A 25510-nucleotide genomic window follows, 5' to 3' on the forward strand; every position below is an offset into this window, starting at 1 on the left:
GTTCCTGATTAATTTTATACTGATCTTTGAGACACATTGCTGGATCTCTTGTGAACGGTGAATCGAGAATGAATATTAAGTAATTAAGTTTTATTTTGTCTTACTTTTCCTTGTTAGATTTCACATAGAAAGTACCTTCCTCTCTGGAGTGTTCAATTGGGGTTTTCTGCACACATTTCTTCTGACATTCTCTAATATGTGCACTTGAGAATTATAGGGTTAAAATTAAGGAAACTTAAATGAAGACAGAGATAAAAAAAAAAATAGAGGAGTCTTCAGAACTCTTTTGAAATACAAATCACTGCTTCTTTTTTTTTTTTTTTTTTAACCAGTTATCTGAAAGGACATTCCAGGGCCCAATTCACACTTGGTAGACTTTTCTGCACAAAGTTTTTCTGTCCTATTTTCTTCATAGCTGAAGACAGATTCAGAGAAACGATCTGCAACAGATGAGCCCTGGGATAGTACCGAGGAGGTGAAAAAAACAGAGGAAGACTTTGATATCCATGGGGATGGAGGTGGCAAGTGGAAGGGCGTTTCCTCTGGACTTCCTGAAGACCCTGAGAAGGCAGGGCAGAAAGCCTCCCTATCTGTTTCACAGACAGGCTCCTGGAGAAGAGGCATGTCAGCCCAGGGAGGAGTACCATCTAGGCAAAAAGCTGGAACCAGTGCGCTCAAGACCCCTGGTAGGCTTGTCATCTGGCAGCTGTTATGCCAAATTGTTTTATTGTTTCCATTCGATCTTTTTTGTCTTTCATAGTACCTTTTCTTAATTAAATCAGATTTTTCTTCATGCTAAATTTCACATGCTTTGTCATATGCATCCACATGAATGTAACATTCCAGGCATCCTCTAGAGGGCATCATCATAATTTGGTGAGTGTCTATTTTGCCACAGTCATTTCTGATCATGTGGAAATCAAATAAGCCTACTTATTAATAAACATAAGATTGCCTTCATTCTGGCTTTCTTATGAAAGTTTGGAATATTTATGTTAACTCTGCCCCTATGTTTCACTTCCAACTCTAAGTCACACTAATCTACTTGGAAGGCTGGAGATTTGAAACATCACTTCTGAATTAGACTTGATGCAAAAAGAGAGTGAAAGAATTGTGCAAATTGTACTATCCTTTTTTTTTTTTTAAAGACTCTCTCCCTATTTTAAAAATGGTTCCTCATTTTAAATAGTGCCACCTGAACTACTGATGTAACAGGGTACTCCCAGTACAATCATCTCAGAGATATTCAAATGAATTCCTTTTTGAGCACTGAGTTTGATGAGATTAAGTGCTATCTTTATAAAGGAAGGGAGTTGCAAGATAAAAGGCAATAATAAATAGCAAAAATAGGTGTTTTCATTTTATCTCCTTGATCTCTTGTCACTTTCCTCTAACAGCCATATTTTTATAGCTTTGTAGTTAATCCTCTGAATGTATTAAGAGGACATGCCTATTTAAATCTAAAACAATGAATATTTAGGAATTGAGGTAATATAAAGATGTAGTCACATTTTACACTTTGTTTAAAGAAATACTGTGAAATCAAAACGTGCCGGCACATAAATTTGTGTGTTTTTCACTCATTAGGGAAAACTGATGATGCCAAAGCTTCTGAGAAAGGGAAAACTCCCCTGAAAGGATCGACTCTACAGAGGTCTCCTTCAGATGCAGGAAAAAGCAGTGGAGATGAGGGGAAAAAGCCCCCCTCAGGCATTGGAAGATCAACGGCCACTGGCTCTTTTGGATTTAAGAAACCAAGTGGAGTAGGGTCATCTGCCATGATCACAAGCAGTGGAGCCACCATAACAAGTGGCTCAGCAACGCTGGGTAAAATCCCCAAATCTTCTGCCATTGGTGGGAAGTCAAATGCCGGGAGAAAAACCAGTTTGGACGGTTCACAGAATCAGGACGATGTTGTGCTGCATGTCAGCTCGAAGACCTCCCTGCAATACCGCAGTTTGCCCCGCCCGTCCAAATCCAGCACCAGTGGCATTCCCGGCCGAGGTGGCCACAGATCCAGCACCAGCAGTATAGATTCCAATGTCAGCAGTAAGTCAGCTGGTGCCACTACCTCGAAACTGAGAGAACCCACGAAGATCGCCTCAGGGCGCTCGAGTCCCGTCACTGTCAACCAGACAGACAAGGAGAAGGAAAAAGTAGCAGTCTCAGATTCAGAGAGCGTTTCTTTGTCTGGTTCCCCCAAATCCAGCCCCACGTCTGCTAGTGCCTGTGGGACACAAGGGCTCAGGCAGCCAGGGTCCAAATATCCTGACATTGCCTCACCTACATTTCGAAGGTAAGAAAGCATAAAATGATGCTGAGAAAATATAAAATGCTATATCTTAGGATATATGTATGCCCTATATCCTATCGTATAAAAGATGTATATCCTAAACATATATGTCCTAAGTATATATATTCTATGACACATATATCTTAGACTGTTTTATTCAGTTTCTGAGTAAAATGCATTTTATGAAGCTGATGATATAAATAGCTAGCGAAAGAAATATCGCTCATTTTGAGAAATGCTTCAACTTTGTAGTTTCACTATCATTGTCATATTAGCAACACAAATAGCATTTATGAGAGACTTAAAAGCAGATGGCAATACCTAGGGGGAGTGATAAAATAGTAGCTTGCAAAATTTCCATGCATTTTCATCTTTCCACAGTTAAAAATAAAATAGAATGTAATAGGTCTTTATGACTAGTGGTATTCATTTCTAGTGTTTATATTATCTTGCTGGCTCTTAATGAGCTGATGATCATGAGTGTGGATGAAGTTGTGTTCCTTGTACAGTACTGGATCACAATGGACAGATGTATATAGTACCATATCTTGACATATGAATGAAAATCAAGGTATGATATGATTGACAGAATCTGAAAACCTTTGGATGTTTGATACAGGATTATAGCTAAGAAATGGGCTAGGTTTTCTAACTCTTCATCACCTCTCTTTGATATGACTCTAATAAGCAGCAGGACTTGGTTTCTGCCCTGGGACTGTCTTTGGTATTGAATATGCAGAGTTCTCCTTCGAGATATCACTGTTTTAAATACTGATGTGTTTTAAGTGTCAGGAAAATACATACAGTGAAAGACTTGGGGCAAATATTCAAACCTCTCTGGGTCTGTTTCCTCATCTATGAAATGATAGAGTATGATTTGTCTTTCATGACATGTTAAGTATTTTTAATGTTTTTATTATACTGACTAACCCAAGAAGCTTGATATCTGGGAGATATCAAGGGTCTTGAACCATTTACTTTTATATTTCAGGCAATCTCAGATACATGGCTGTTTGCAAAACCTAGAGGTTTTATATCTCTCAGTAGCAATATTAGTCCTGAAGAGCTGGTTTTTTGAAATGTTGCCTCGCGTTGCAAAGAATAGTCGCTAGTAGTGGGAGTAAATATCTCTGTTGCTTAAGTAGAAACCAGTGGTGCCCTCCAGTGGCCCTTACCTATGAAACAATTTCTCATATTCGTCACAAAATGTTTCACTATAGGAAATATGGATTCCACTGCAACTTAATTAGTCATCGTTATGCCATTACTTCATGTCACTTTATTTCCATATTTACATAAATTCGATTATATCATCTGCTTCATTTACAAAACTAAAATGTTTTCTGAACTAAACTCCAGCATCTAACTTAGCACCAACTGTGTTTCAAATCACTATTACAGATATGTATTTGAATAGCACTGGCAACTGACATAAAACCCTTTGGTCTTTCTTGGGGAAAATACAGACAAACCAACATGTTGCTGTCAGTGTCCAATATTGTTTCTAACCAAATGCTCTCTGAAAGTCAATCAGGCCACCAGCTATACAACATAACCCCGAAAACTTGCCTTAAGCATTCCTTTTAGATTTTGAAGAAAGTGTTAAAATGAAAAGAAAAAAAGAAAAGAAAAATAATTTACATGTTATATACTGAATGCGTAGAAGTTGTTTCATTATAATGGTTCTGTAAATAGGTAGCAGCAAATACGTGCAAACTATTTAATTTTTGCAAAAGATTCTCATGATCGCTTAATTGTGAAAACCAGGGACTTTTCATGTTTGATTTACAGTTCCTTTTGTTTGGCCCATGTCCCCCCACCACTGGGGTGGCAGCCCAGGACCGACTTACCCTTTTGGCGATATGAGAGATTTTTGGCACTAGAAGTTCAAGCTTATCAAGTTCATTAACATAGAGGCAGGAAGTGCTCGGTAGCTCGGTCCACCAAAGCACACTTGGCTCTATGTACTGTAACCCTAAATATTAAATGTGGATATTAGTTTCTCGGAACAACTGAAGTTGTTATTTGTTTTTCTTTTAGGTTGTTTGGTGCCAAGGCAGGTGGCAAATCTGCCTCTGCACCTAATACTGAGGGTGTGAAATCCTCCTCTGTAATGCCCAGTCCTAGTACCACATTAGCGCGGCAAGGCAGTCTGGAATCACCGTCGTCTGGTACGGGCAGCATGGGCAGTGCTGGTGGGCTAAGTGGCAGCAGCAGCCCTCTCTTCAATAAACCCTCAGACTTAACTACAGATGTTATAAGCTTAAGTCACTCGTTGGCTTCCAGCCCAGCATCGGTTCACTCTTTCACATCAGGTGGTCTCGTGTGGGCTGCCAATCTCAGCAGTTCCTCTGCTGGCAGCAAGGACACTCCAAGTTACCAGTCCATGACTAGCCTCCATACGAGCTCTGAGTCCATTGACCTCCCCCTCAGCCACCACGGCTCCCTGTCTGGACTGACCACAGGCACTCACGAGGTGCAGAGCCTGCTCATGAGAACGGGTAGTGTGAGATCTACTCTCTCAGAAAGGTGAGCTCTCCTGGAGGCGTCGATGAAGTCCTCACCCCCTCCTCCCTGCACTGTGCCTACCTCTCCCCACACCCCGCTCAATTCCCTTGATTTCAGTGGGAGTGCCACTTTGCAGAGGGACGTCAGATTGATGAGACTGGCTGGGCCTTTTCTTTGGTCTCATTACCAAGTTTGTAGAAGGAAAAAAACATTAAGGATCTATAAAAAATTGAATAATTAGTTTCTTAATGTGAATGCATACATATATACCCAATAGGCAATTGAAATAAAATTCATAGCATGTATTTATGTACTGAATGATGTTTTCTCAAGACATGTCAATGATTTGGCTTGAGCTTCAGGACAGCACAGCTCCTTAGGATAATTTAAGCATTTTTAAAGACCAAATTTAAATGGATTCTACAATTATGCTCAGAGTGAAATTGGCTTTATTAGCATTTCTATGGAAAAATAACAAATGGATCACTGGGAATCCTAGTTGAAGTGGAAGAAAGATCAGTTGTCAGATATGAATTCTTAGAGAAAATTACAACACCGGTGACATTTTTAGTAGGCCCTTTAAAAATAAACCACATTACAAGGTGTTTCTCATTGATTTAATGAATTACTGTTTTCTTCTAAACTTAAAATGAAGACCATAATGAGGCATTCCTTACCTAATATACTTACCAGAAAGTATATCTGTTGACCAAAATGGCTCTAGATTCTCTTCCCTAAAAAATCCTTTCTCAGATATTTTGGTACTGACTCTTTCCCTCAGGCACATGTCTTAAAACTGCCCCTTTTTTCCTGATGAACTTAATGCTGTTTGTTTCTTGGCACACCTAAAGCGTTCAGAAATGGTCTTGGCTGTATATCTTAAATTGAGTTATTTGTGAAAGCACCACTGGTCACTGAAAATGCCTGATACCTTTCCCAAACTTTTGTTCAGTCTATTATTGATGCTGACATACCACCTCAAACTAAGCACACGGCAAATAGGTTATTGTTTGTTAACCAGAATCAACCTCCAAGATACTGATTAGTTTTTAATCATGAATATGACTGCAACAAGTTGACCATTTAACCATCAACCTACTTCTTTGGCATTGATACATTAAAAACACAGAAAAATGGTCAAGTAATTATCTGTAACCAAGTAACCCTCAAATAAAACCGGATGTTAAGATTGATGAGTTTTATGCAACATAAATGCAATGTTAATATTTTACTTTGCTCTATATTTTAGCAGTAGTCAGTATATATATATATATAGTCTCACTATAGAAATACGCTGGCAAATATACAGTTACTTATTCTCTCTAAGCAAATCTTTTTTTTTTTCAGTCTTTGAAATAGACCAGTTTTACAGATGGATGTATTATAAATAGCCAGATAAATAATTATTCTAAAATAAATTTTAAATAAACTAATTTTGAGTAAATGAATGTTCTACCCTTGATTCTTAGTAAAGTATATTGATGAATATTCAACTGTGAAAAGCAAATTATCTTCATAGGTATATTATACAATATAAACATTTAATTAGTTTCTTCTAATAGATTACTAGATTGAACTAATTTTTGATATAAGAAATTGTGCTTTTTCTTTCTTGCGAACAAATTTGCAAGCAATAGCAATTTATTCTAATCCTTTAAAGTACACCCAAGAACTTTATGATCCCTTGAAGAGAAAATTAGGTCCTATCAGATCCTGGCTTAATCATAATTAAGTCCACAGAATGTTGGGAACATCAAGGAAACCAAAGAGCCATGCCTAAGAGAAAATGTGCCGAAGTGTAATATTTAAGACAAAGTAATTAGAAAGATATAATAGAGATGTATGTAAGTTCATGACTTACCTGTTTATCTACAATTTCAGAAGACTTTATTGATACTCATAATCCTAGTACTTTTAAATAGTTTTTCATTCAGATTTTAATTTTAGTCTAAATTTGTCCTCATTAAAATATCATAAACAAACAAACAAACAAATTCTTCAACAATTTTTCCTCTAACTGCTCTAGATCATTGTTGGCCTTTGGTTATAACTATTAATAGTTCACATTTGTTTTGTTCATTTTGTTTTTTGTGACCAAACCAAACCTAAAAATAATTTAAAGTTGTAGCCAAATTTTAAAATTTCTGGCTTGTTTTTAACTATCAGATCTGGCTCCCCTGCCTTTATAACCATGCACTGAAACAGTGCCTGTCTTCTTCAGACTGTTGGTTAAAATTCCTCCTTCACTTATGCAGGCGTAAGAGTTTTCGACTTTTCAGGGTTTGTGAGAACTGTCTATATTATAAAATCATTAATATCCAGATTCAAACAGATATTTCTACTTAAAGTTTTAACTTATATTGGTAAACTTAAATTTTTTTCTGATTTTTCTTTCATCAAATTCTCTGCGTCATACAAACACATAATGTTTATACAATTAATAACATGGGCAAAACAATGCCTATTTTCAATGTACTCTGCAATGTTAAAATTGAATAAATTTGCACACATGAAAGAGATAATCTTTAAAATGGCTTATGACTGTATTAATGTTTCAGCATTGTGTAATTTATATTTAGAGGTCTCTCATATTTGTTCAGTATGATTCCTTTTTGTTTGTTGGTTTATCTACGCTACTAAAAACACATCTGTAGTCAAGATGTATGCTAGAACTGGCCTCTACATAATATAGTAATTACCCTATGTGGACATTCCCAAAACATAAAGTAAAAGTTGTATGATGCTTTTGGATGCTTTCTATTGCAGTGCTAAATAATGGAGTACACATAGAAGAAAACATTTTAGCTTTGATTTTGAGTGATTAAATTTCAAGTCAATGTGTTTGCATTCATGTTGTATCATCCCCATTATGCATATCATGTGTATTTAATTTTGATCACTTGAGGTTCCAATGGAAGAGATGTATCATTCTGCAAATTCAAATTAATTTTATTATTTGCTTAGCCACATCAAAGATTATAACAGAAATTCCTAGACTTATCCCACCTAGTTGTTGACACCCTCTTCCTCTGTTTTTAGGAAGGCCACTTCTCATTTTCTCCAGACACGGTCTTTCTTCCCCTTCTAAGACCAATTGGGAATTTTTAAAAATAGAAACTGAAAACTTATAGCCTTTTAAACAGCTAATTTATAATTTCTAAAAGGTGGCGTCATTTAATTTCCTTAAAATATTTAAATGATGCCAGAAACATTACATTTCAAGCAGATAATATGTATTATTTTTCTTCTCTTATGTGTAAGTGGGATTACATCTGCCTTTATTTTTATTAAAGATCATTTAAATACAAAAAATAAGTATTAAAAGGTGTTTTATATCTTCTCTGTCCATTGGAAGTTGTCACTTTAACTTAGGCAGAGAAGATCTTTCTTATTTCCGCCTCTATGATTCTCCTGTATGTGAAATCATAGCAGAAGTCTAGTTATTTGCATGGGGAAGGAAAAACTACCATAGTACTAGGTAAATAGAATCTAGAGGAGAATTATGTTAACATATAATCTATCTTCTCATAGTCCTGTCACTAAATTATCATCGAAGGTGTCACAACAATGGACATCTGGTCTCCTTTGGTTGGCCTTTTCCAATGAGTTAAGCATTAAATATGTGTTACAAAAAGACTTATTTTGTGTAATTCAAACAGAACCATTTACGTTGGATGTGTAATTTCGAAGTTTTGTTTACATTATGTCCTTAGGGGTTTTCTTTGTTTTAACAGCATGCAGCTTGACAGAAATACACTACCCAAAAAGGGACTAAGGTATATATTTCTCTCAGCACAATTGCTGCCTTTCTCTGTTGTTACGTAAACTTTTTGTGCTGTCTCTTTACCTCTTTCCTTTTTTGTTTGCGAAGAAGCACCTGACATCGAGGATGAAATCACTTTTAATCCTGATATTTTCTCTGGCCTGAGGAGTTGGTGAGATGGCCCTCAGGTAGAGATTTTGTTAGAGGCCAAAACTCAGTAAATTAAATCTAATGTAAAAGCCATTATTTGGGGGGCAGCAACTTTTAGTCGAATTCAGGACTCACTTCTGAAAATTAAAACAAAATTTTAATTTTCCTAACATTTGCGTCTTGGAGGCAAATGCTTGCAAAACCTCGCCCCATATAGTCTACAGATGTGGCCAGTGAATGTTGAAAAGTTGAAGGATACTCTAATTTGAATCAAAAAAAACATATTTTCATCACTAGATGACAAATACTGTAATTCAGGTATAATTTTTAAAGAATCCTTTTGGTAAAAACTCAGAAGAGCTTTATTTTCTATTTTTCAGGAGTGCTGGTATCTATCAGATCAATATAGACATGAATTAGTCTAGTATTACATCATAATATCAAAATAATTACTCAGTTCCTCATAAAAAATAAAATAAAAACTTAATGCATGGCCATCCTTTACTGTACACTTTTATCTGATGAGAAGATATGGAAGGAACTATGAATAGAGATATAACACTATATGAACATAAGTCGACTGCTCTTTGGTACTAAGAATTTACTTACTCTGGTAAAAGTGAATTCTGGCCAAATAGGTCTTTCTCTGTTATCCTCCTCCTCTCCACTTCCTTAGCAAGAGCAAACAGCTTGCAATTATTCCATTCTAAGATTTCATTCCAGAAATTTATTTTCCAATAAAGTAAGCCCATTTCTCTCTCCATTTTTAAAAAAAAAATCCAGACATGGTGTCAAGTGGCATTTTAACCAAAAATGTGTTTTTCCTTTTTTTAAAAAAATGATCTGTCAATTTGTGTTCTATTTCCTATGTCTTACTGTGAGCATCACTGCAATTCCCTTGGCTTCTGGCCTACTACTGTCCACCATATTTAGTCTGCTTTTTCACCCTCTTCACATCCTTCTAAACACTGTGCTTTTGAGCCCTTCTCAATTAACCTGGCTGTCTGCTCACTGCTTATGATTTTCAACTACATATCTCACAGAAGCATAATTTTCTTTTCAAAATCCTTTATTTTTTTTCCTGTGAGATTCAAACAGATGGTGTCAAATCATCTGGAAGAACTAAGCAATTATAATTAGATTCAATCTGTTTGAGAATGTTGCTCAGTCTGACTAGTAAGCTCCTCTCAATTGTTTTCTCGTCTCAATATTGCCTTGCCCTTGCAGATGTGCTGAAGTGTCTTAGCTGTGCTGTTTTGCAGATATACCCCGTCATCTCGGCAGGCCAACCAAGAAGAGGGCAAAGAGTGGTTACGCTCCCATTCTACTGGAGGGCTGCAGGACACTGGCAATCAGTCGCCCCTGGTCTCCCCTTCTGCCATGTCATCTTCTGCAACGGGAAAATACCACTTTTCCAACTTGGGTAAAATATTCTAAAACATCAGTTTCATCTTGTTCCTTTCACCACCTACTCTCCCAGGAGCCCTGGCATCTCTCCATAAGAATGGTTCATTTAAAGAGGAGTTCAAGACACCTTAACAGTACCTTTTATTTGTATGCTTACTGTCCACAAAATAATTTCCACACATTATGCAGTTTATTGCTCATGACAACAAGTTGACATAGGTAATACTGCTGTTATTTTATAGGCTAAGATCCAGAGGCAAAAAGAGATTATTTGACTTAAAAAAAAAAAAAATGTCTCACCCCTTGTAAGGGGCAGAGGCAGTAATTGATGCCAGAACACCTGACTTTGTCTAGGGGTTTTCTCAGAGTCCTCTTAAAAACCCGTAAAACACCTCCTTATTTTCTGTTTAATTTTTTTAATCCTTAAAAGAAAATGAATTATCTTTTTGTAGAAAATAGAAATAATTCGGAAGAAGAAAAATATGTGATTCCATGACTCCACGATCACTTCTTTTATCATTTTAAAGTTAAAACTCTCCTTAAAATGCATATGAGGGCTTCCCTGGTGGCGCGGTGGTTGCGCGTCCGCCTGCCGATGCAGGGGAACCGGGTTCGCGCCCCGGTCTGGGAGGATCCCACATGCCGCGGAGCGGCTGGGCCCGTGAGCCATGGCCGCTGAGCCTGCGCGTCCGGAGCCTGTGCTCCGCAACGGGAGAGGCCACAACAGAGGAAGGCCCGCATACCACCAAAAAAAAAAAAAAAATGCATATGAGAATTCCTATTAAGATAATACCCTGTGAACATTTTTGGATAAATGCACTGAAAAGAAATGACTGTTTGAGCCATTGGATTACTTTGTGTTTAGCATAATTTGTATGAAATATAAAATCATTTGTGTAAATGTCATAGAAAACACAGGGAAAGTGACAAAATAAAGTCTAAACATGACAGTTATCATTTAATAGATCCAATGCTTTTAAAAATAGATTTCTTTTCTATAAAGTCACATATAAAATAGTATCATTTTTTTTTCTCTTTTCACTTGAGAAGGTTTTTTGTAATGATAGACCAACAGATTGTCCAATTTCTTTAATAATTTGGACTTTTCAACTTTCTGCCCTGTAGGGATAGTCAAAGCTATTTCTCTTCTTTTGTAACTATTCCTGCTATACAGAATAGAGCTTTTGGCAATGAAAAAAACAATTATTTTGGTCATGGTTCCACATGCACTAATGATTATCTATCAAACACCAAGTTTTTGTTGCTAAACCTGCAAAATGATGAGACTTCTTTGCCTGCCTCTACTCAAATCTCTCAACATTTTCACCCAGTGGGACTTATGAAGAAAGATCTTCCCATACATGTCAACACACTCTCATGTGCCTAGCCATATTTTATAAGCATATGTGGATTCAAATCAGGCGTTCTGAGATCTCTATGTTGTATTATTTTACAAGAGAAAACGATGACTAATTTTAAAATCATGAAAATTACTTTTAGAGAATTTGGGTTGTATTTCCAGATCACTGGAACTTATAATTATTAGGCAAGAAAGTAGATACTATTAAAATGCAGTCATAAATAAGAGTTACTTTATTATTAAATTTAAAAAATATATCAAATGTAGCTCTTTAATTTGAATATGGATAGCATTGTCCTACATTTTACTTTGGTCATCACTTGTTTTCAATTTGATCATTATTTTTTCTGAATGATCAGTAAGATAAGTGATTATTACTAACATTCAAGAGTTGCAGTGTCCATGTTTTTTTATCCTTACCCATTAAAAATATGTTAATACATCAAATTTTTAGAAATATTACTGTAAAAATCACATATATATGAACAGACATTTAAGATCACTACTATTATGGCATTAGTAGACTACTGTGAGCTACTGCCAAAGTAAACTCTGGTTTGTATATAGTTTCTGGCATGGTAGCTATGTTAGAAACCATTCCTACCCAAGAAAGCAAAACAGAATATATTTATATAAAAAGTAATAAATTTTTGGATGCAATTTCATTTACTATTGGTCACAGCCCTTGTGAGGCATCCCATAATCTAGTGAGACTCACTGCTCAGATTCATTTTTCACCTTGCCTCAAGGGTTACCATGTAGAAGCATTATTATCAACCTGTCACTTTCAAATTCTGTATATTTGATGGACCCTTTTGCATAAAGAGTGATGTTTAAACACCTTTGTATAGGAAGTTTCTTTGCTTTACTCCCAAAGGTCCCTCTACCTCGAATGTCCTTCTACTCCCCTCTCCATATTCACCCTTCAAGCCATTCAGAATTAAGCCCTTTCTTCTATACTTATGGAAGAATAGAATCTCAGAGTCGGAAGAGACCTACATCTGGTTCAATCGTGCATCTATTATGTAAATTCTAACGACAGCTGTAGCTTCTCCTCTAAACCCACCGATGACAGAAACTACCTAAATCTAGATATATCACACTTTTGAAGTTTTTTAAATGATCAAATAAACATTTCTTGAATCTCCACCTAGTTCCCAGTTATATTCCCAAATTCCACAAAATAAATTAAAATTAGGTTACATATGACAACTCTTATTAAAACAACATCATAAACTCACTAACTGGTGTGTCTAGATGTGGCAGCAAAGTCAGGGGGCAACTTGGAGGTATTTAAAAACCCACTCCATATTTCTGTCAGTTCCTGTTCTCAAATCATTACAAATAAACCTATAATTTAATAAAAACAGTGGCTTTGGTATGATATTTAGCTTAAGACAAAGTCAGTAGTCCTCTTTTCCCTAATATATAGTCACACCTATATCTGTCCTATTAGAAATGTTTACATGTCTTCTCCTGGCTTTGAATGGATCTTAGAGGCCATTTATTCTGCCATTTTTTTTTTTTTAATTCATGAAGAAACTGAAGGGTAGAAATGGAGGTATTTGCCTAAAGCAAATGGAAAGCAAAGCCACCACTAGAAGCCCTGTACTAATTTGTGTCCCATTACAAAAATTCTCTGTCCATCATACTTTTGTCTTCTATTGCATAACTTTTCTCAGTCTGTTCTATGTTATTAATTTCTCTACCTTTCAGTCACCTCCCCTAGAGGTCACTCTTGAAGCCAAGGATCTTGCCGTATTTATCTTTCTATTCAACCACAAAAACAAAAAAGCAGACCCGTCATTGATTTTAACTTAATTGAGCATTCTTAAATAAAATGAATATATTTCCAATGGAGAAGCTATCAGAAGTGCTTATAAATACAAACTATTCCTTTTAAAATCTACCCTAATACTCATTACTATTTCACTTTGAATGAGCTAAGTGTTATGTTTTAAAATTATAGAAGGACACTTACTTGGATATCTCTGCAACCGTTCTGTAAGAATTATGCAAAGCCAAACAGTGAATGAAATGTCTTTCTAACCTCTATATACATATATTAAAATGATGTACTTCATTGCGTTGAATACTTCATTTATTTAGCAAAAAGTCAATTCATACTGTGGACCTAGAAGAGTATGATTTACCCCAATCCAGATACCTTAAACATAAACATTCAAGTCTAGAATGTCCTTTGGAGTATCTTTTGGCTGTCCTCAGCAATCAGATTGATTGTCACTGCTGACTGAAGGAATGTGCCTGAAAGGTCTCTCTCTTACTCTCTCACTCTCTCTTCTTTTCTTCTTTCTTTCCATCCTTTCTTCCCTCCTTCCCATGGATTGGGGACTTTGCAAATCCCCAGTTTCTTTCTTTCTTTATTATGTGTCACATATGCACACATAGATACAGTTCTTAGGTTTTTTATTTCTTTTCTTGGTCTTTTTTTACTCTAATTCATAGCTAGCTGTATCAGAGTTGTTCTGTGTATTGATTTATTAATACCTGTAAAATATCCAGCATAGTGCCTGGCAAATAGGAGATAATCTCCTTAAGTTATCTCCTAGTATGTACTCCTCCTATTTTACTTTGTTCTGAGATCCAGTAATTACATTAAGAAATGTAGTCTCTGTGTCACAGAAAAAAATAGCATATTTTGAAACGATATCAGACTATTTCTAAGCCAAAGACATAAATTCCCCGAGGCTTTTAAAGTACTCAGCAGTTCTCTTCCTATCTTAAGAGTTTCCTGCCTGCTTTCTCATATGCCTGTAACAACTTGCATTTCTTAAATATGAGCATTTATGATAAATATATTTCTTAATTTTTCTGCTTTGCTTTTATTCCAAATTTTAAAACAGTATTGTTTTCCAATGTAATTACACATTGAGTCAACCACATCTTTCTTTAAATTGATGATTATCAGTTGGCCTAAAAAGTTGAGTGTCATTAGAACTATTTGGCAATAAGCACTAGGTAAATAAATTCATATTCCAAATTACAGACTTAAGGTATTGCTTTGGAAAAACAAGTTTATGACTTTTGACAGTCTCACCGTGACATTCTCATCTTAGACACAGTAGAAAGTAGTTTTATGTGATTAACCTCACGATGAGCTATGGATACCACGTACAGTTGATTATATTTCATTTTTATGTGCTTCTATTATAACCTAACTTTGATAATAATGATGGTACTGATTATGAACTGACAAAAACTTAGAACTCAAAATGACTGAAAGTCTTTGGTTGGAAGCTTCAAACGTTTCTTCCTGGGAAATTTAGATTTCTTGTATTTTATATTCCTTTCCATTTTTGCTTTTCCCATTAAAGTGATCTATTTTTCTCTAAAAAGAAATGTGCAGCCTCTAGGAACACAATCTTCTCTTCATAATGGGCAGCAGGAAATACCATGTTATTTCTAGCAAAAAAACAGTAGAGGTGACTTGATGGTTTTGTTTAATACTGCTTTAAAAATTGACATACTGCTTGCCATGTAAGTGCTAGAAAAAAAGAGGACTCCACTGTAACTGCTATTGACAATTTCAGAGGCAGACATCCCAGAATAATAGGCTGTATGTGCTTTGTTTTTCAGTGAGCCCGACAAATCTGTCTCAATTTAACCTTCCTGGGCCCAGCATGATGCGCTCAAACAGCATCCCAGCCCAAGACTCGTCCTTCGATCTCTACGACGACTCCCAGCTTTGTGGGAGTGCCACATCTCTGGAGGAGAGGCCACGGGCCATCAGCCATTCAGGCTCATTCAGGGACAGCATGGAAGAAGGTAGGCATCGGGGGAAATAAAGATGAAGTTACTTTAGTTAACTCAGACATGAAAACTATCACATCACTCACATCACAAGGATTCCCTCAACAAAGTAAATAAGTATAACTCTCACTTGGGAGCCCTGAAGCTTGAAGAAATTTTAGTCTGCATTACCTTCTGTTTCTTTCTGTATTTGGAAATACGCCAGAAATTGTTTAGATTAATACTTGGCTATAGAGCAGTTCAGAGTAAGTCTGGTGTTCTCATATAGAAATCTGTGTAATTTTAGAGACTATTTACCCTGGTTTGCCAAATATCCAAGTGACTGTTGTGTTTGACACCTGAGTTTAAAAACCATAAAAGATACATAAACCAGAAAAAATTCTCTTATGAAACAACCACATGCTGCCGACTTTTATTCTCAGAAACTCCCTCTGGTGTTAGTTTTTATTATCATGTTATTTTAGAATTCATGTTGTGCCTGCTTTTTGCTTTATAAGTTACATTTCCTTATCCATTACATTAAGATTCTCACCTGACCTAATAAATGTCTTTGTAGTTGTAAAGTTCTACATGAATACTTTATAACAAAAACTCTTTGAAAAACTCAGGAGGCTTAATTGATTTTGAAATGTATGTAATTTTCTAAACTGTATAACCTCAAATGTCAAACTTGATGGTAATATTTGAGAGATTTTCTTCTTTGATTTAATGAATGATTTTTAAGTACCCACAAAGGAAAATTGTGGCACACATATTATAAAGCATATCAGCTAAGGATAAAATAAAGGTAAACACAGAAGTTCAAATAGATTAGAATAAAATCAGACGTGTAATCAGCCCTACTATCCTAGTCCTTAGTAAGTCTGTATAAAAAAAGGGACTCTAGATTTTGAAGCATACCAAAGGTTTAAACCTCTGGTCATCCATTTATCTGTGGTATGAACATGAGCTAGTTTTGTAACTTTATTAGTCCTGATTTCTGTATGTGTAATTTCTAAGGATGAAAACAGAGTCAAGAAGAGTTCTGTTCCCTTCTCTTTCCCCTTCCTACCTTCCTATTTAAAGTATCTTCTGACTATAATTGAGGTAGCTGTGAAAATTGACTCCTCATCTTCAGGTCACTGCTGTACATTTATTTAACACCCTGGTACTAAATCAGTTGACCATAGTTGCCACTGCCTTTTGGGATATTAACCAAACCACTGAATTCACCATGACCGGTAGTGAATTCTACCCTGAGGGTCTGCTGATTGCTTCAAGTGTAGACAAAATGTAATTAATCTGAAATGTAAAGTCATCGCTTTTCTGAAATGGTTCTATCACTCTCTTCACAGAGAGGCCTCTTATAATACTGGAAAAATGATTTGCTAAGCATACTGATGGCTTTCTAGAATGCCTCATTGACAGAGCAAATGCTCTTTATATGCTGGGAAATTCTGGCCTTCCATGTATGAGAATTAAATAATCTGAACTGTTGAAAGCCAGCCCCAGTGGACGAGATGGCTTTTTGATGTCTATACATTGAATACTGAATTATTATAATTCTTAAATTATGCTCTAAAATCAAGGAATTGTTGGACAGGAAATGTAAGGGACTTTATTGATTCCCTTCCCTGCCCGGTGCTCATGGTGAAAGATGAGGAGACTGAGCCACAAACGTTAAGGTTATAGACCTAAGCAGCAGAAAAAGACTAAAAATGGGATCTCCTGATTCATTGTCCACCTTCCTACTTAAGTACACCATGCTAACAGTCTCAGTTCACACCAGTGTTATTAGAAGTTGAAAGAATGTGCTTTTGTTTAAAGACGACTAGCATTTTTCACATCTCAGAGTGATTTGCTCAAGCTAGGACTCTGGGAGTCGTCCTTTATTCCGCTTTGACCCACATCAGTTTTAAGGAGGTTCTTCCTGGTGTCTCTCAAATTCTTCGCTTTATTTTCATCCCAACTCCAGACCAGGTCGTGAGCACCCCCAGGTGCTTTTGTAGTACCCAGAACATTGCTCTTAATAGTATTTATATGACCCTGTTGTGATTATCTTTTTAGTTACATATCTTTCTACTTCTTTTTGAGCTCCTAGGATTGTGACATTCAATTTTACAGTCCCAGCATCTAGCAAGGGCCTGTCACCTTGTGTGCATTTGACTAATGTTTATTTAATGGATGAGTAAGCAGAAATAACCTTATATTATCCCACAATGAAAAGAGGAAGAACTTTTCTGCAAATACAATTAAGCACAATTTTATCCACCTTTTGGGCTTAATATTGTACATTGGACTTGGAGAAATATAAATCATTCTGTTAATTGTTTAAGATTGGTATTTTGATGCACCTACCTAAAAGACAGTATGCAATTTCCATCCTTAATTTCAATGAGACACCACCTTGAAATGAGAAGTACTTTCTGTTACTAAAATTATGAAGGAAACCATACTTCTCCATTAGAATGGGTATAATCAGCTCATCACAGATAATGTTGGAAGAGCTTATTTCCCTGAAAGTTTATGGAGAAAAAAATTGAAAATGGATCTTTGTTGTATAAAAATGAAATTAAATAAAGTACATAAAGTTTTTTTAAAGTTTAAACTTTCATGGCAACTTTAGGTGTCCATGATTTTCTGATTATTTATTATGTGGGAGTTTACTCTAGTTTTCAATACGTGCAAAGCATGCTAGAAGGGCTTGCACTTGTCAGTTCTTCTCTGTAACGTGGTGGAGGAGTTACTTTAGGGACCTTTCCATGGCTCAACATTTCGATCTCTAAAAAATGACAGCAGACTTGTTCTCAGATTCTTATGTTATTTTTATTTCCTTAACCACCTATTCTTCACTTTTCAGTAAAGGTCTCATGGTTCTGAGCAGAATTCATTACTTCACCTCTTGTTCTTTTTTGCTTTCTTCAGTTCATGGCTCTTCATTATCACTGGTCTCCAGCACTTCTTCTCTTTACTCTACGGTAAGTGTTGACTGTTAAGAAAACGCTTTTGCCTTTGCCAAGCACACAAATGGTTAAATAGGTTGGCATTTACACAGAAGCCACGCAGTTAAATAAGGGTGTACTCTAAGCTCCTGCATACTGATAAGGTGGTGGGTGCTCTCCCAGCCCTTCTATGGCTCATTTGTATGTGCTTCCACTTGACTTTTATGTACTCATTGTAATCAATGAGTGGATCGAAAACTGAATCTCATAAAACCCGATGGGCTATGACTCGGAATCCCTGAAACCATGTATGCTGATCCACCATAATCTTATAATACTGACCAGTTTTCCTTGTTCGGTTCCCTGAGCCATGACTGGTAATTGTTCTATGGTATTTTCTCCATTTTCTTTTTTAAGTTCATTTTTTGAGAAGATCATACCAAAGGGTAAAAACCTAAAAGGCTTGGTGATTTTTTAAACTGTATCTTCTGAAAGAGCGTGATTTTAAAAACTTCATTTCTTAAGAGAGAAATGCCAATGTATCAACATATTTTCCCAATGTGTGAAATTATATTTTGTTTTTGCCAAGATGAGTTTTCTGTCCACTTATTAAAATTTCATCATTTTCAAAAAAATAGTCTACAGGCAGTTACGTTTAGCGAAAAGATTCCTTCATCCTAGGTTAGAGCAGGGTATATTTTAGTTTATGAATCTCACTGAGTCTTGAGCGCTATGAATAATCCCTAATCCTGTATCGAAAGGTTCATGAAAAGTTCAAAGCCTCAGCTGTCACTGAATAATTAAGCATTAAGGGCAATGCTAATTTTTTCATTCCTTTTCATTAAGTTCAAATGTTATGGCCCTCTTTTTATATTTATTGCTTTAAAGTGTTACTCAAGATCAGACTGTCATTGGCAGAGGCAATATTTTTCTTATCATTTCTCCTTTTAATGATTAACATTGCCAATCGATTCTATGAATAATGAAGTCACTGTTAGCGTTTAGATAAATCTGCTGTTCTAGGCAAACGGATAAAGAAGTGAGAAATGTAAAAATGTATTGGAAAAAACACAAAGAAATATGTCGTGTTCCTCCTATTGGGCCAATGCCAGTGCTTGATGGGAGATATATTCTGACTTAAGCCCTTGCAATAGAACTCTCTATATAACATTAAAAGATGCAGCATATTATAGTCATATTTTAAATATATAAAAAACAATATTTGGATAAGAAACTACCTTCATGAAGCCTGAGAAAAACTCAAGAAGAAAAAGGGCATGGGTTGAGGAAAAACAGATGGCTGATTAGTATACAAGAGTCTAATAGACCTTTCTGTGATGATAAAATTATTCTATACCTGTACTAGATTATACAGTAACCACTAGTCACATGTGGCTATTGAGTATTTGAATTGTGCGTGGTATGACAAAGGAAGTGCATCTTTTATTTTAAGTAATTTGAATTTATATAGACACATGCCTTGTGGCTGCTATACCAGATATTACAGGTTTACAGGGAACAAAGGAGGTACATTTTTAAAATTATAAATTTATAGGAGCAGATGTCAAAATAATAAGGATAAATTAGAAAGTATAAATGAGAAATATTAAGAATACAATATGAAATAGGCACAGAGATGAAATTAAAGAGACTATACACACATATTTATGTGATGAAATAGACCCTCATGTTAAGTGTGAAAAGAATGGATTAGGTGATCAAATCACATGAGAAGGTGATATTATTAGGAAATTAAGAAATTTAAATAGCTATTGGAAATGATGGAAATTATATACTTGAACTGACAACCTGTAGTAAGACAATTAAAATAAATGCATATGTGGAGGAGTAATAAGGAGAAAAATCGCAGGTGATACAGGAGTCATTTCTGTCTCCAGTCCCGCATTATCATGCACTGATAGTTAATTGGCAATGAAAAGATATCTGTGCAAGTGCTTTTCAAACTATGAAGTGAAAAATCAATTTATCATTTTTTTTCATGCCTCCTTAAGGACTCAGGATACAGGATCAGTTGATTTACATTTTTGCCTGACTCTATCAGGAATTATTGTGTGACATCAGGCAAGTTGCTAAATTTCTTTGGACTGTACCTGCAACATAAAGTTGGCAAACAGCAGCCAGATCTATCCCATCTGTCCCAAGGGATTTCTGCAATAGTTAGAGAAGATAAGGTTCATTATATACCATAAATTACAAAAAATTCTAAACTGCATGGGAGCACCATTTATATCATAGTCTTTGTGATTTGCACCTTTTGAAGTTGTGCCATGTGCAAGTAACACAGTTGTGCATGATATCCCTTCATAAAATAATTAGGGAATTTGCTGACGGTCCAGTGGTTAGGACTCTGCACTTCCACCGCCAGGGGCCTGGGTTCAATCCCTGGTTGGGAAACTAAGATCCCGCAAGCCACGCGGTGTGGAAAAAAAAAAAAAAATTAAGGTGTTTAGGGAAAAAAGATTCTTTTTTTTTTTTTTCTTTAAAGGACTATTAGACACTATTTGCTATTATGAGGCAATATACTGCTCTTCCTAACCATGAATATAAACAGTCTTTAATACCATCATGTATGCAACTTATAGAATTATATGTTTTGATTAAAAATATTAAACTAACAAAGATGACTTGTTGCAAAGAACATTTACCTGTCAAATTACCAATAGAATAAATCCAATTGAAAGGATTGTTTCTTCACATATAACTCTTGAAGTCTCTACCAATTATAATTTGGTAAAATTTTCCAAAGTACCTTGTTATAAAGCTGAGTAAATCATCTTACAGAATTTTTGAGCAGAAAGATCTGGGGAGATTACACACTGGTTGGAAATCACAGACCCAATCTGACCTGCCAAGCTGTTACCTTTGGCAAACTTTGAGTTTGTGTGTTTGTTTTTAAATCTAAGCCAACACTGAAAAAATATGGAGTTTTACCTAAAAATTCAAATTTCTCAGTTCCTTTTCAAAATAATCGGAATATCTAGCAACACGGAGATGAAATTCCTCCAGGTTTACAGCATCGCCCCTTTTAGATGTTGGCATGTGATCTCAGGCAAGACCCAGCCTCCACCAATTCTCTTCCTGACACTGAAGCTGAGTTTGCACTGTTAGCTATTATTGTGCTGTTGCATTTCTTGGCAGGAAAGAAATACTCCTCAGTATCCATATCTTTATGAAAAGTGGGGAAAACAGATAACCTAGGAATGCTGTGTGATTTTTGTTTAATATCCAGGGCTCTTTTTATTCTTTGTATGTCTAGTCCTGTTAAACATTTAAAATTTTGATCCTTGCAATAGATGTTTTCTGAGTGGCTGTATATTAAAAATTGTATTGAACCCGTTTTGCACTTGGAATCTAATTTGTATTGATTTAATAAGAGTGAGGGCTATGTTAGTTCATTGTGGAGCCCTTCAGCATATTTCCTAACGCATAGCTAATACTAAACATTTTTTGATTAGTAAATTTGAAAGGATGAATGAATGGCCAAGTAATGGCTTACAGAATAAAGAATCATCTAATATATTTTTATTTAGGCAAGGTGTTTTATATTGTTTACCACCCTTGAGGACATTGGGCCAGCTTCAAAACCATCATTTAAAAATGGCAAGTAATCATATTCCATCATAATGTCATCAATCCATGCCTAACCCACTGAAAGAAATATTAATATTCTGGCTCATTGCTTCAACTTTATGGTAACACCTACCCAGTATTGCTAACCACAGGATATGAAAGAAGGCAAAGATTAAAGAAAAAGTTAGTTCTGAAAAGTCAGCAAAGAGAAAGTCATTCTGTATAGTATATATAGAATTAATATGTGATGGTTATGCATATAACTAGTGTGTGTAACTTATTCAGGGCTTTTTTAATGAAAAAATGTGATGACTGTCTTTCTTGACTATTTTTTTAATAGCATACAATGCTCTTTTCAATATGCAAGTTACTTATTGAGTATCAGTTCTGTATAATCCTAGCAAGCCTAGAAGCAGGATTTGGACAGAATAAACTGGCAGTAAATATGCAAAATACCAGGGAAACCAAATAGTCAGAGTTAATCATGCCATATGTCTCAAGGCAAACAACCTCCAGCTTTTGATCCATGAAATTTTTATCTTAAAATTCCTTCATTCTGTCTGATTCAAAAATCAAACTTTATATGAAACATTGAAATTATTATAACTTAAAAATATTGAATCTTCACTTTAAAAAGTTGAGACATAAAACATTAAAGCTTTATGTCAGAATTTGTTTTTAAAACAGTTTTCTTATAAAGGCTATTAGGATTCTACTATTTAACCACTCTTCATTTAACCACTATATTAATAACTATACATATTTTTTAAGAATAAAGAAAATATAGGATAGAAAAAAATCCAGTTTAAAAGGTATGCTTATGCATAAAAAATATCCTGAGGGTTATTTTACTTTGTTTTAGTTTATGTTTTCTGGAGGAAAAGAAGAGATAAAAAATGGTTTAGGTACTTCTGCGTCAATTAATCAGGAAATGTCTCAAAAGGAGAGATAGGAGATAGGAGATTGTTTTTCAGCTTTGGATCTGCTCAAGGCAATGAACAGACTTGTAATGTTCAGCAATATTATGCATTCTCCAGCTTTTTCCAGAATGAGGGAGCTTCCCAAATACAATGGCGCACATAATTCATCTTCTGGCATTTTGCAGCCCAACGTGAAGAAGAAAAACAGAGCTAGGAGTTTTCTAGAACAGCTGAGGCCAAAACACCCCTCGAGGTCCTACAGCAGTGTCATTTCCATTATCTGTGGAGCCGATGTTTGTCAACCACTTTTATCACCGCCTTACCCCTGGGGGTTTTAATGTTTTGGTGACTTGGAGCCCAATAAACTTATTTAATGATCATTAAGAAAAGCAAATAAAATAGAAACTAATCAGCAGATTTTCTGTGGTTGTCAGTACAGGTCAATATTTTTCCTCTAGTCTTATTTGGCATTCTTTATGATCTATATATCACAGAATAAAATTCCGACTCCTAGGTCTTGGCTAAAAACCTCTGTAATTTCATAGAGTATAAATTTCCTAAAATCTGTATGAAAAAAAGATCTACTCTATTATTTTTTTCTGCACTCATCTTTTTTTAAAGTATAATTTTATAACTTTTCTTTTTGTTGTTTATTGTCTGGATCTTAGGGTAACACCATTTTTTAATTCTATCCTTTGCTTTCAAGACATAGTATATTTCCATAAATCAAATAACTGATATTTTAAAAATACCATTAGGCTTGTATATAACGAAATATTCATTTGCAGTCCTACAGGTTCCTGTTTTTACTGTTTTAATTTAATAATATCATATATTTTACCATGTTCTTATGTTAGACCAAAATAACATTCTAAATACACAGTATAATTGTTTTATTCATTTATACTTGTAGAATGAATTGACACTAATTATTTATAGTTAAATTCTTGTTCCTTTTTTCTTTTACAGGCTGAAGAAAAGGCTCATTCAGAGGTAAAAACCTTGTAGCATTTTTACATTTTTGACTGTTTTCGTTTACATTTATGATGAAATGAGTGTTTCGACCACTAGAGGGCTCTGTGATACAACCCATGACTCTCCAACACTGCTAATAGAAGTGACCCAGCTAGTGATAAATGGTCTTAGATATTTCCTCTTAAAAGAAAATGAAACGAAGTTTTTATTTATTTATTTTTTTTGTGGTATGCGGGCCTGGGCCTCCCTCTGTTGTGGCCTCTCCCGTTGCGGAGCACAGGCTCCGGACGCGCAGGCTCAGCGGCCATGGCTCACGGGCCCAGCCACTCCGCGGCACGTGGGATCCTCCCAGACCGGGGCGCGAACCCGGTTCCGCTGCATCGGCAGGCGGACGCGCAACCACTGCGCCACCAGGGAAGCCCGAAACGAAGTTTTTAGAAGCAAACTCTTTTCTCACGTTCTAGCTTGAAGTCTTAACTCAACATCTAATAAGTTGTCTCTAGTAGTAAGCACTTACAAATCTTTGATGGATGAATGAATGAATGTGTGGTCTATTATATTATAGTCTCTTCCCCCACTGCCTGTTAGACTAAGTGCATAGGATTAAGGCAAGTATTGAATTTGAGGCACTAGACCTCCACAACACAATTTACCAGTATCCCAGCCCATCTATTATTTGGTGCCAGGACTTTGCTGCTTCTAATCACTTGATGTCTAGTGTAGTATATTGTTCTAATCACGCACATTTCACAAATATTTCATCGCAATCACGTACAAATCAGATTGCAGCCTGGAGAGAACATTATTTTTCTTTCCCTTTGTATAAGAGTTGTCCTGGCCAAGGAGAGCAGGGAGACTTTAATTAGGCCTTTATTCAAGGTGTGCTAATGACTATTTGATTGGTTTTACCATGAACAAAGAAAAATGCATTGGTAACAGCCTCTGCAAAGGAACTCTTCCCTTTGAAGTTTTATTTTATTAGCCTCTTAAAGTAAAATTTGTGCTGTATTTTTAAAAAATTGAAAAAGTGTAAATTATATCAATTTTATCTTTATAATTGCTAGACCAAAGAGTAAATACGGTTTTGAAAAACCTAAACTATTTACATCTCACGGACATGGCAAAATTCTACCATCGACCGCAATACGTATAGCTACTAAGGCATAGAACTACCACATCTGTTTGCCGTATTAGTAGTTAGCCACCTCCCCTTTAATTATTTATGCCCCACAGTAGGTCATGGTTCTTTTTTAATGATTTATATTACTTTAAGGTTTCCTAGATTCTATTTTAAAGGAAATCTGATCATGTAATAGAGACTATTAATTTGAGAAAGCCTCTTTGAATTTGTATTGTTTTAAGAATAAAATAGATGTTCTCTGCTTTCTGGAACCATTTGAGGTCATCATCATTTGAATGCAGCTCAAATGCTCTTTGGGTCTGGGTGTATCTCTTTTTTTAAAGGACAGGAGTCAAATGGAATCACATTTACTAAAATTATGTAAATGTCCCCTGTCTCTAATTCCAGTTTAAAGTTTAGTTCTTTTTTAGAGTCTTTTCAGTATTTACCACCATTTCTTCAATGGGTAGGAAAAAAAAAAAAAAAAAGACAGTTAATGAACTGTGTCAAGAATGCTCTTTCAAACTAAGGTAGTGTTTTGAAAGTCTAACTACGACAGTAGAAGACTTGTTTTTGAAGAAATGAGAATCATCAGAGTAGAATGTTTGGCACCTATGTAACTAAAATCCCTTGAGACCAGAAGTATACTTGTAGACTTAGTCTCAGTTGCTTATAAATATCTTAACCTTACTAATCACTGTTTACATTTCATGGAAACGTGAAACATGCAG

At 35.5% G+C, this 25510-nt stretch overlaps 1 protein-coding gene across 7 annotated transcripts in view; it reads left to right on the plus strand.

The window, feature by feature from the left end:
- The window catches only part of NAV3 (neuron navigator 3), a 258060-nt gene that overhangs the window by 165832 nt on the left and 66718 nt on the right, over positions 1-25510 (plus strand). For 6 of the 7 annotated variants that reach the window (XR_008617544.1, XM_007115738.4, XM_007115739.4 and 3 more), the window contains 8 exons: positions 416-686; positions 1588-2296; positions 4334-4822; positions 8536-8577; positions 9977-10137; positions 15079-15267; positions 18157-18209; positions 23654-23677. Coding sequence is in view for 6 of the 7 variants with exons in the window: in XM_007115738.4 (XP_007115800.1) it covers positions 416-686; positions 1588-2296; positions 4334-4822; positions 8536-8577; positions 9977-10137; positions 15079-15267; positions 18157-18209; positions 23654-23677 (1938 nt within the window). In the remaining variant the exon portion in view is untranslated. The remainder of the gene's footprint in view (positions 1-415; positions 687-1587; positions 2297-4333; positions 4823-8535; positions 8578-9976; positions 10138-15078; positions 15268-18156; positions 18210-23653; positions 23678-25510) is intronic. The other variant, XM_007115742.4, reaches the window with a different exon arrangement.

This window comes from Physeter macrocephalus, chromosome 6 (assembly GCF_002837175.3).
Source record: "Physeter macrocephalus isolate SW-GA chromosome 6, ASM283717v5, whole genome shotgun sequence".
NCBI classification, from domain to species: Eukaryota; Metazoa; Chordata; class Mammalia; order Artiodactyla; family Physeteridae; genus Physeter; species Physeter macrocephalus.